The sequence below is a fragment of the Tasmannia lanceolata genome, unplaced genomic scaffold (genome assembly GCF_043159265.1).
Source record: "Tasmannia lanceolata isolate RefF3 unplaced genomic scaffold, GAP_Taslan_0.1 ptg000016l, whole genome shotgun sequence".
Taxonomy (NCBI): Eukaryota; Viridiplantae; Streptophyta; class Magnoliopsida; order Canellales; family Winteraceae; genus Tasmannia; species Tasmannia lanceolata.
Window position 1 is genome coordinate 3925841 of NW_027518693.1, and position 11407 is coordinate 3937247.

The 11407-nt window shown below is 37.2% G+C and overlaps 1 protein-coding gene across 3 annotated transcripts; it reads right to left on the reverse strand.

The window, feature by feature from the left end:
- Positions 1 to 322: 322 nt before the first annotated feature.
- Positions 323 to 9164, reverse strand: RBL10 (RHOMBOID-like protein 10). 3 transcript variants are annotated; one of them, XM_077357694.1, is made up of 10 exons: positions 8810 to 9164; positions 7935 to 8194; positions 6268 to 6322; positions 6110 to 6190; positions 5931 to 6027; positions 5764 to 5831; positions 1137 to 1235; positions 1016 to 1057; positions 786 to 941; positions 323 to 616 (listed from the first exon to the last, which is right to left on the reverse strand). In XM_077357694.1, exons 1-9 carry the CDS (start codon positions 9044 to 9046, stop codon positions 795 to 797), a joined length of 1086 nt encoding a protein of 361 aa, XP_077213809.1. In that variant the 5' UTR covers positions 9047 to 9164; the 3' UTR covers positions 323 to 616; positions 786 to 794. The 3 variants fall into 3 exon arrangements, with proteins under 3 accessions (XP_077213809.1, XP_077213808.1, XP_077213810.1); XM_077357693.1 differs by having other exon boundaries at positions 323 to 941; XM_077357695.1 differs by having other exon boundaries at positions 323 to 941; positions 8779 to 9094.
- Positions 9165 to 11407: the final 2243 nt, after the last annotated feature.

Consider the following 11407-nt stretch of genomic DNA (forward strand, 5'->3'; position numbering starts at 1 on the left):
GCAATACATGGGAGTAATTTAGTGTCTACCCTTTAAATCATAAGAAATGTCAATGAAATTTTCATGAAATGTTGAAAGAAATTTCTGAATATATTGTTGTATAAAGCAATCACAAAGAACAACAATAAGAAACCTTGAAAAAAAAAATTTTGGGTGCATGCTTGGACCAGGCCGACATGCCCGGACCCAGCTCGTTTTCAGCCCAACTCAAATATACCAAGCTATACCTAATTAAAAAGATCATAGACGGCAAAATCTCATAGTATTAGTTGGTTTTAACAAGGAATAATGGTCAAAGATCAATTGTTTCTACAAGAAGAGATGTACATCAATTTGCCATTCAAGAAAAGAGATGTACATAAATCCTTTCTATCAAGTGTAGCTCTCTTATTTCAAGGGTTGCCAAAGACTTTGGCACTTACAATGCTCAAGTAAGCAATCACTTTGAGTGACATACAATGAACAGTGAACTTCTCTATTCGACGCCCGAGAAATCTATTATCGAGAAAATGCAATCTACAATGGTTAGATAACTCTCAATAATAAACAGCTTCTCAAACCCAAAGCTTTCTTCATTCTAAGCTCAAGGATGAGGTTTGCAGATCATGCCGTAGAACTGCATTTTACAATCCAAGCCATGGTTTTAATACGCAAGGAGTCATTTCCATTATGAGAAAAGTGAGTTCAGAATATTTTAGAAAAATCATAAGAACTCTGGTAATATCTAGAAAATGAATGGGAGTAAAAAGCTCAACAGTAGTTCCAACTGATTTGAAAAATGTTACCTGACGGAACTAACGTATCCTTCTTTTTTGATTGAACAAATGGGAAAGAGGTGCCTTGTCAACAAATATTGATCTCCCATCAACTGTTCGAGATTCATATCTCCACGCGGGGCCTACCAGCCATGACATGGCCACTCCACCAAGCAATCCTCCTAACTGAAAATTTTGAGTTTCAAATCAGCATAATTACATGAAAAGAATCCAACTAATGAGCTATGCTCTAGACTTACATGGCCCCAGTTATCGATGCCCCTCGACAAAAGCCCGATAACCTGCAAAACATGTTATCATTATGACGTTCATTTTTAATTACTTATCTGTGTAACCATTTTAGTATAGAAGGATGCGTACCATATTTAGAGCAATCACACGCCCAATTTGCTCTAAATCTTGTGTCCCACTCCCAACAAGACTTCTATGCCTCAACACAAACATTGCAAGGGAGCCAACCTGGTGAAGAATAAGATCAAAATGAAACAATAAATAATCTTAAATTTATCATGATGCAGACCACAAATCCTGTGTTTCTATTCAGTCTGAACTTGAAGAATGTAATTGGGCCTTACATTAAACACATATCTGAAATTAGACTTAGATAAGAAAATCTTATAACATGTTTGAAGCTCGTGCCCCACGTATATTAATATAATGAAACCTCAAAAGATACAAGAATTAGGGAAATATTGACAAAAATAGTTCCAAATTCGGAGATCTCTGACTTGACCACAATTTGTTTGAGTGTCATTGAGCCAGGCTCACAAGCTAATCGGACACAAAATTTACCTCATAGGTTCAGGTTCATTCATAGTTTTCCACATTTGTGATTGGTTTTGGCCCATTGACACTAATAAAAATCCAGAGGTCGGTCGCGAAGTACTTCCGGGGATCTCCCACTCTAATGCCATGATAAAGAAAAACTAAGTGATTAGAGCCTAGTTACCAAAAGCTTCTAGTTGGGTGGGAAGCTCGTTTCAGAAGCTAAATTATTATCGTTTCTCAAATTTCAGGGAAGTGCACTTACTACACACTTCACCTTAATTAGGAGTGTGCTGTAAGATCTTATGTGGGCAATCATTAATCTTTCAGCCACTCGGTCTAGTGATAGAATGGGCCAAGTGGAATAGTTAACCTTTTGGTTGTATAATGATGTGTGGGTATGTAGAAAACAATCTCTCATAATCTGAAACGATCCGGAAAGGAACCCACATAATTAAAATCATATTGGGACATTTGGGTTTTGCTTAATTCCTATATGCAGTCAGATAGGAAATCGAGCACGGTTTCAAAGTTTACTATCTTGTGTTTTGGAATTCTAAGAAGATGATTTTCACACATTTTTAAGCTTTCAATTTATATCCTTTAAATGTACAATAAGAAAATAAATGAAAATAGACTAGGCAACCTAAGAGGGGGGGGGGGGGGGGGTGAATTAGGTATTTAAAAAATTTGTTGCTTTGGAAACCTTGTTTTAAGAAATTTTAACAATTACTTTAAAGCTATCTAGCATGCACTTGTAAAGAATAGGGTTTAAGATATTACCAAGAGAGTTGAGAGATAAGAGAGAGTAGAAGGCACACCACAATGAACAGAGAGATTTATAGTGGTTCGGTCTTCTCAAAAGACCTACTCCACTCTTCCAAGTTTGTCGTCTTTGGGTTTCTTCACTATCCGGACACCACACCACAGCCGGGTCCGAGGCCTCCTTACAAACACCAAGTCTTTAAACTCTCCAAGGGTCACAACCGTTCTTTACAATGGTAGAATGAAGTAAAAGCACTCTAGCCTCTTGTTTAGGCAAATACAAAGGTAAAAGCTTAAGCAATAATTCTTGTCTCACTCAAAATATACACCCTAATAAATCTCTCTTGGGGATGAAAGTAATGGCACTCAAGAGAGGTAAGTGTATGTTGTTTTCACAATAAATGGCAAGAAGAGAGTAGGTGAGAGTTAGGGTTTTGAAAATTGTGGCTAATAACTTTGCAAGAGCTCAAGAGATCACTTAGGGTTTTCAAAATAGCATATTTATAGGTTAGAAAACAAAAACCCTAATTTTTTGCTTTCCTGAGCGTCGCGGACGAAGTCCGAACGTCAGGAAAATAGAGCCGTTTGAAATTCCAAACGCACGCTCAAATCCGTCCACGGACGTCCGCAATATTCCCGGACGACCGCAATATTCTCAGTTATTTTAATTCAACCTTTTAGGTTTCAGACGGACGTCCGCCAATATCCCGGACGACCTCAATATTCTCAGTTATTTTAGCCCAAACCTTCAGGTTTCAGACGGACATCCGCCAATATCCCGGATATCCGCAATTCCCTCACTTATCCAGTTTCAAATGTTCAGGTTTCAGACGGACATCCGTAATTCCCATGGACACTTAAATTAATAATTCTTGAGGGAATTTTTTATGAACTTTGAGCCTACTTTAGGGAGTGTGATTCCTAGAGGTATCTAAGTTTATTTTAAACCTACCTAAGTGCTAAGAATACTCAAAACACCCAAGAGAGACCTACATTCTAAACTACACATATAACATCTTCTCTTCTGGGCTTCTTGAGACTTCAATCTTTGGTTGGCTTCGATTGACCTTAGATTTGTGTGCGTCAAGGTTCCGCGGATCGCTTGTAATGTCCATGTCGTCTTGCTTGACTGCAATGTACTGAACCTGTTCATTTCATAGGCAATCGACATTTGTGTGATCAGTCAATATGGGTTTGGTTCCAATCAAAACGTTGGTGATCGATAGCCTCCCAGCTTACAATAAAAAGGCAACACATTGTAATCTTATCCCAAAGGAGAGATTACATGGATGCGGGTAGGACTTCCAATGGATTCTTAAAAGAATCTGGGTAAATATGTGAGTAACATATTTTTAATTTGACTTTTACAATAATCTCACACTTAATCTCATTCTTCAATCTAGACTGTCGATCTTAGATCAACGATTGCCCACATAAGATCTTACATGTGCATGCATCCTGTTTATGTGAGTTTATTTTTCCTAAAAGAATGTTTTATCCTTTTGATAATGGCATAGGAGTGTATTTAAAACTTTTAAAATCTTTTTCCAAAAAACTTAACATTAAATTTACAAGAATAAAAAATGTAAAACTATAAACCCCTATTCCCAAAAACTTGTAATTCTAATTAGATGAGTCCTATTTACTACTTGTAATCCAAGCTTACATTTGACCCTTCCTCCCTAACCTATTATAACCCCATCTCTCTCAATATGATTCTAGTTCGCTTCTATTGAGGCTTATTACATGCTCTATGTTCACTTCCGATGGCACTCTGAATTTTTTCTCTTTTAGATTCCTAGCTTCCCACATTGCTTCTCGCACTCGCTTCCCACTTTGAAAATTATGGATTAGAGAATAGATGGATTTCTAGAAGCTAAGGTCATGAACAAAAACTAGCCAAAAGAATAAATCCTACAACAATTAAAATACAACTAGAGTATGATACCTTAAAAATAATAGGTTCACAGTGACAAGCAATGGTAAGCTTCCAATTCTAATTGAGGGATCATTCATAAAAAGAAAATAGAAAAATAAGGGCTAGGAATCATGTATAAATTCCTGACAATACAAAAATCATGCTTCTATGATAAAATTATGAAACAACCAGCAACTCCAAAAGCTTAAGCTGCTGGAGAAGGCGTTATTTAATCTTTAACAGTCCCCCTCACGTGTGGCCCCTCTTTTTAGGGTTGGCCTCCATGTGGCACATGTGGCCCCTCTTTTTAGGGTTGGCCTACACGTGGCACATGTGGCCCCTCTTTTGGGTTTGGCCATTGCATGTGGATTTTTGCTATCAAGGAGGTTCGAACTTAGGACCTTTGGCTTTGATACCATGTGAAAACAACCAATTACTCTAAAACATAGTTGCCGGAAACTCCTTGGGCGGGTGGGAAACCCGTTTCCCCTAAAACACGTTTCTCGCAGGTGGGAAACTCGTTTCCCCTAGAACGAGGGAACACGTTTCGGAAACGTATCCAAAATATGATATAAAATTGGAGAAATGGTTCTAAAACACATGGGAAACATATGGAAAACTTATGCAAACAATGTGTAAACGCGTGATAAACATATGCAACACTCGTAGAAAACGCATATGAAACGTGTAGGAACATGTGTGGAACTTACGAAAATCATTTTGGAAAAAACACATCATTTCCTAAGACATTTCTCGTACGATTTTCTATTGTTTCTCGTTTCTTGTTTCCCCTGTATTTTTTTTCATGCGTTTCCCGTTTCCGTTTCACGTTTCGTTTCCCGAATTCGTTTCCCACCTTGGTAACTATGCTCCAAAAGCTTAAGCTGTTAGAGAAAGGCGTTATTTATTCTTTTATACTTTAACAACATAAAAGCAGTAATAGGACTTAAAATTTAACAGAATTGCAAGTGGTCTGTTCAATTCTTTCTCAAATAGCTTTAATACAAATGAATAAGTTTAAGCTCTGAAAAACAACATAGATGATGGGTGCAAAATGAAGATCTACACCTTCAAACTCACAGCCCTCAACATTTTCCTACATCTTTTCATATCTATTTGACTTTTCAGTACTATATCCTACTTTTTGCCTTCTTTGCAATAGATCGATAGCCCTTCTCCAACACTAATTTGCCCCCATGTCCAGAACTAATCCAAGTCGTGAAAACTATTACAGGATTGTAGCCATAACCAAGGATTTAAATTTCGGTTTCGGACATAACCGAAATTTCCGCCGAAATACAAAAATTTTGCCCGAAACACGGTAAAAAAAACAAATTTGATTAATGTACCGAAATTTTGAAAAAAAAACTTTAAAAATCACATTATCCCTAAATTTTGGCCGAAATTTCTGAGATTCTGGCTGAAATTTCGGATTTTGGTTTCGGTCCCAACTGAAATCCAAAATTTCGGCCGAAATTTAAAACCATGTCCACAAATATGAGATAGCAGAATTGAAATAATTACTTCAAGGAGACTTACTAGTCCAAAAATGGCACCTGATGCACCAACGGCAGGAGCTTTGCAAAAGCAGTAACTCATCGCAGCACCTGATTTTCTTGCAAAGTAATAATCAGATTTCTAAGTGGGATTAATAGATGGTGACTTTAAACAATTTCATCTACCATAGAAGGTAAGTGAGTTCTTACTTGCAACAACAGAAGTGAAGTAAACTGCAAGAAATCTTTTAGGCCCACTGAACTGCTCCACACCGGGACCAACAGAGTTCAAAGAATAACAGTTGACCTGAAGTGTAAATTTTGTAAAGAAATTATGAAATGCTAGCAATTACACTAAAAATAATGGATAAAAGTGACTAAAACCAGACCATGAGGTGCCCTATATTTGCATGCAGAAATGATGAAGTAACCAATCTCCATAATTGTCCATCATCGATGAGGCTATTAATCTGCATACATAACAACTGATGCAACTGAGTTGAGCTCAAGAAATAGAATGCTAGAAAATGCATATCACTATTTCAACCTTGGCTCCCCACAACATCAGCTTCCCTTGGGTTGCAATCTGAGCAACAAAAACCCTGGAACATCACAAAATAAATAGGCGATTCACATGTTTGCATCCAAAGTTTTCAAAAAGATACAAAAAGCCACAGAAAGTGATACAAAAAAATGAAGTAGTCTGTCCCTAATTAAGCGCAGAAAATGATAACACCATAGGAAGTCCAACCATTGTCATGAAACCCTATTAGTCATGAAATGGTTGCATATAATGCTGTATAAACTCATTTTGGTGGTGGTACATTGGTGCATAATGAAACATGGCCTTTAGCAATATCATTAAGTGGGTCAATAGTTCTCATGTGCGTGATACACTGTTTCCTCATTGGTTCCCCACAAGTGGGTGTGTTTAAGCTTAACTTTGATGGCCCCACCATAGGAAATCTTGGCCTAATGGGTATTAGGGTATCATTACGGGCATGATGATGCTTTCAGAATGGCTTATTCTGGGCTGGCAGGTATTAAGGATTCTAATGAAGCTGAGATTTTTGTGGTTAAGTGCTGTATTAAGTTGTTGCCTCCTTTGTTCCATGGTTTTAAATTTCTACCAAAATCAACACGAAATGACCGAAATATTTCTATTTACATCCCCATTGAAACGCACACCGAAACCGAAACACAAGCCGAAGCTGAAACGCATACTAGAACCAACACTGTAAGGGTAGGAGTTATCCTGTTCAGAAAGAATAGGCTTATCAAGGTGTCATTGTCTACTTCCCATGACTACTGCAAATTTTACAAGGAGTCAATGGTGGTAGCAAAAGGTTGGAGCAAATATTATATGGATTTTTATGATAAGATCAAGGGTGTTTTGCATGAACAAAACGAGTCTGCGTAAATAAATTGAGGAATTTTTGTAGGCAAGGAGATCACAATTTTCAAAAAGGTGTTTTGATAGAAAATGTATCAACATATGGACTGTGTATTTTAAGTGGTGGGAACAGAGAGAGTTCAACAAAGCAGTCAGCATAAAAGGAAGTTGTAGAAATAGTTTACGTATCTGGTGCATTTCAGAGGGATTAAGATATCACTCACAACAGCAACACCAAAAATGAGAGAAGGTCAATCAGTTCCGATTGAGTGTTATGAATTCTCCCAAACCAAAGCAAATATTTTTTAGAAAAGTTCACAACAACCCTCAGCTCACTGTCTGATATCGATTCAACTTTTTTGTTGGGGGTTGTGTGTAGATGAACTCCAAATTCAAGCAATCTCCAGAAAACCAAAAACCAGATGTCTAAGCATCCAATTATGCGTGGAAATGGCTATGATACCATGCTAAAGGAAAATTGAGTATATTCCAACAGAATATAGAATAAGAAACTACGTAATTACTTGCATTCCTATTTGTAGAAGTAAAAGTGAGCAAATAACATCAACTCTAACAGGTTAAGCTTTTAGAGTAATTGGTTGTTTCACATGGTATCATAGCTATTGCCTCACGGCAGGTCCTGGGTTCAAAACCGAACAACTCCTTGATATTAAAATTCACGTGGAAAGGGAACCGAAAAAGAGGGGCCCCACGTGAGGGGGAGTGCTGAAGTATAAATCAATAAATAACACAAACTCTAACAGCTTAAGCTTTTGGGCTAATTGGTTGTTTAAAACTATTCATGGAAAAGTGAGACTCACATAACATTAACGGCGAGGAGGACATTGGTCCATAACCTTCCATTGAAAGAATTGTTGATAAATGTTTGGAAAGAGGACTTTCCTTGATCTCCTGTGTCCTTCCCCCTTTTCTCATTGATGTAAAATAAGCAAGACGAAGACGTTGCTGAGAAAACATCAGAGAATTTTTCCAAAAAACTGATCCTCTTCGAAAAAATTTCTCTTCCATGCCAGACATCTTTGATTCCGTGCAAATGGTTGGAATGATATGAGTAGAACTCCTGTTGATTTCAGGGATGAAAAGAAGTGTTGAGAAAAATCGGCCGGGTAAGTCCGATCCGATCGAGCACAAATAGACAGAAAAGTAAAAATACACACAAGCCACAAGATGAACACCAAGATTTTACGTGGTACACAATCTTCACTGTGAGAAAATAAAATTACAAGGATTGCAACGGATTAACAAAAACCCGAAAAACCCGCAGACCACCTTGGTCGTTTTAGGAAGAGGTTTTACATAGGCCAGTTTGGATTGCAAGAAAAATATTTCTTGAGGGAAAATTTTCCTATAATTTTTTTTGGCCACATCATTATAAATTAAAGGTCCATGGAAATAAATTTTGAACTGTAGTGATTCAAGTCACTTTTTCATATGTAATCAAACAATGGAAAAGCATGAGATTTCGGAAAAAAATTTCCTTTTAAAACATTTCTTAAAAATTCCTGCAATCCAAACAGGGTCTTAGATTTTAGAAAAACCTAAAAAAATAACTTCTAAAGGTTTTAGAAAAAAAAATTGTAACGATAGAAATGCAAACAAAAGGTGGGTTTGAGTTAGAATTGGGAGATGGGTTGAGTTATAAACCTGGAAAGAGGATCGAAAGAAAAACCCTAACTGGTTTTTGCGGAGATGAATGAAATCGCCGAAGCGAAGAGATGCGGCCACGGTGACGAGGTGGGTGGCGTTGGGGGTGTCCCTGTAATTTTGGAACCCAAAGTTTGGAGGAAGAGTTGCTCCCATTTCTCTCAGTTCTCATTAAACAATGGGAAAGGGGGCTGAATTGAAGAAGAATGTATGACCAGAGGTTTGTATCTTGGATGATCGGATATATTAGGACTGGTGCCAAACCCATGACTTCAAGCAAAGAGAGATGATATCCGTAAAGCTCCCTTCTTTTGATATTTGCACCCTACCACTCTTTTGGTTTCCTCAATTCTCATTGGTTGAACTATTTCGGGTTTTGGGTTCTCTTAAATTCTTAATACCCAATGACAAAGATTCTAAATTTAAAGGGCCCATGCTTTTCAAAAATTATCAATGAAGGACAAAAGAGGTCCCATCAATAAAAGCTGGACGAAAATGCCCTTTGGCATTTACAACACATTTTCACCTTGTTTTTTCCTTCTTTCCTTTTTTTTTACATTTCCATTTTTACCTTTTTTTATTTTTTACCCTACTAGTCATCTTCCTCCTTGTTGAGCCACCATTGTTGCTGGCAAGTCTTGAAAACTTAAAAGTTAAGTTCTTACAATCTATCTCACTATATCTAGGTTTTGTTTTTGGGTTTTTTTTTTTTGGATTTTGCACTCTATCTCATTCCTCTGTTTCTGATTTATCTTGTTTAGGGTTTAAGCGGTTTGTATTTTAGGGTGTGTTCTCTAGATTATGCGCCATTAGAAAAATTGCTATAGGCAGAGGGTTTTGTAGCATAAGGGGTTTATCAACTCTCTGGAAGGGGGTTAGCAACTCTCAAAGCCACCAATTTCTGAATGGGCTTATCAAGTGCCTGAAAATTGGCCGAGGGTACTAGAGTTCTGGAAGGGGTTTCACTGTTATGTTATTCATCTTTCTCAGTTACAATGAGGTTCTGAGCTAATTAGAACATCCATTGGTGGGCCTGAGTTAAACTTTCATTGTTATTAAAACTCTTCTTTAACAGTTCTGCAATTGTTCTCACAACTCGATGTTGAACTGCACAAAATCAGAACTTTATTAAGTTGCAGTTAACTAGCACTACAGACTCACTCTTTGAATATTTGCTTAAATAAGGATGGTGGCATAAGAGGCTCAGACTTGCATGGGGTGATGCCTCTCTTCTATATGGTCATGCATAGTGGATCAAGGCACCAATATATCCATATGCATGTGTGAAGCTGAATTTTTGGATTTGAAAGAGTTCCCTGGCAATCGTTTTTGAAAACTTCTTACTCAATTAGTTTATGACAACTGTCTCCTTCAACTTGACTCAGCCTTGCATATATTCATACTTGATGTGCTCATGATTGTATTTCTATTTTTAGGTTCAACTGGTTAGATTCCGGACACTATTCCAATCCATGGAGACAAATTAAACATTCACCAGTGTGTGCGACAAATGTTCTAAAGGCAAAGATGGATTAATAATTCCAAGGCAAAAATTATGTTAGCACATTTATCAAGTCTCAAGTCAAAAGATATGGAACTTATGTGCAAAAATTCCACAATTGAAAGCCAGAGCCATCTTGACACAAGCACTCAAATCCGTAAACTTATGTGTCAAAATTTCGCATCCTTGTTTTCATAGCATTCATAAAGAAAACAAAATGCACATGTGTAGCAGAATTCTGCTATACCAATTACAATGACTAGAAATTAGGTTGCCATTACACAAACTGCGATATCACTAATATACAGAGCATGGTGCTGGTTTCTTAACTTCATTACCAACCATTGCAACAACCATTACCTCTAATGAGTGTGAGAGAGACGGTGAAAATCCCTTGTTGTAATATCAGATACTGCATTTTAATACCATACTAGCGGAAGTGATTAAGGATCTTGTGGATTCGAACCACCATACTCTTGAGAAACATTAGGCCATGTTTCCCAAGTACTCTTCCATTTGATCTAAATACCCAAAAGAAGATTGTGGCAGGCAAGAGCCTTTCAAAATGGATCAATGAAAAAAAAAAAAAAAATATGTGCTTGGATACCATGATAGTACAGTGCACCAGTGGCATGCTCCTCTACACAGCTCCATGTCTGCTACCATACTCTTTATAATAATGCAATTGCCAACCCAAAAAATGTGGTTTTCCATGACTTTTAATCCAAGGAACCACAAGACGTTGACCCAAGTCTCGATCTCTTTGAAGGAAACAAACTGGTTCAAGGATCTGCCCAAAAAGCTTTGATAAGTTTTGGGATTTTCACTAATCTCAGATTAATTGTATTAACAGTAACATGTGCATTCATGTTCAATAATCTTAGATTAATTTTCACTAATCTCAGATTAATTTTTACTAATCTCAGATTAATTTTCACAAAGTTTTGTTATAAAAAACCTTCTCAATAATATAGTAGTTGAAGGGGATTCATCCAATGTTATTCGATGGCTCAATAGATCTCAAAAGCCGCCGTGGAGATTTGATTGAGTGGATTCCATAGACGTTGTGTTTCTTCACGTGTTGCGTTCTGCTAATCAGATGGCGGATGGGTAAGCTAGAGGAGGAGG

What these genes read in the sequence shown, in the direction of transcription:
- RBL10 (XM_077357694.1), bottom strand. Translation starts at nt 9,046, where the DNA reads ATGGGTTTGGCACCAGTCCTAATATATCCGATCATCCAAGATACAAAC. An exon ending in TGATGTTGTGGGGAGCCAAG is followed by an intron (nt 6,191 to 6,267) that starts GTTGAAATAGTG and finishes TTATGTATGCAG; the next exon opens with ATTAATAGCCTCATCGATGA. An exon ending in GCATCGATAACTGGGGCCAT is followed by an intron (nt 942 to 1,015) that starts GTAAGTCTAGAG and finishes CAAAATTTTCAG; the next exon opens with TTAGGAGGATTGCTTGGTGG.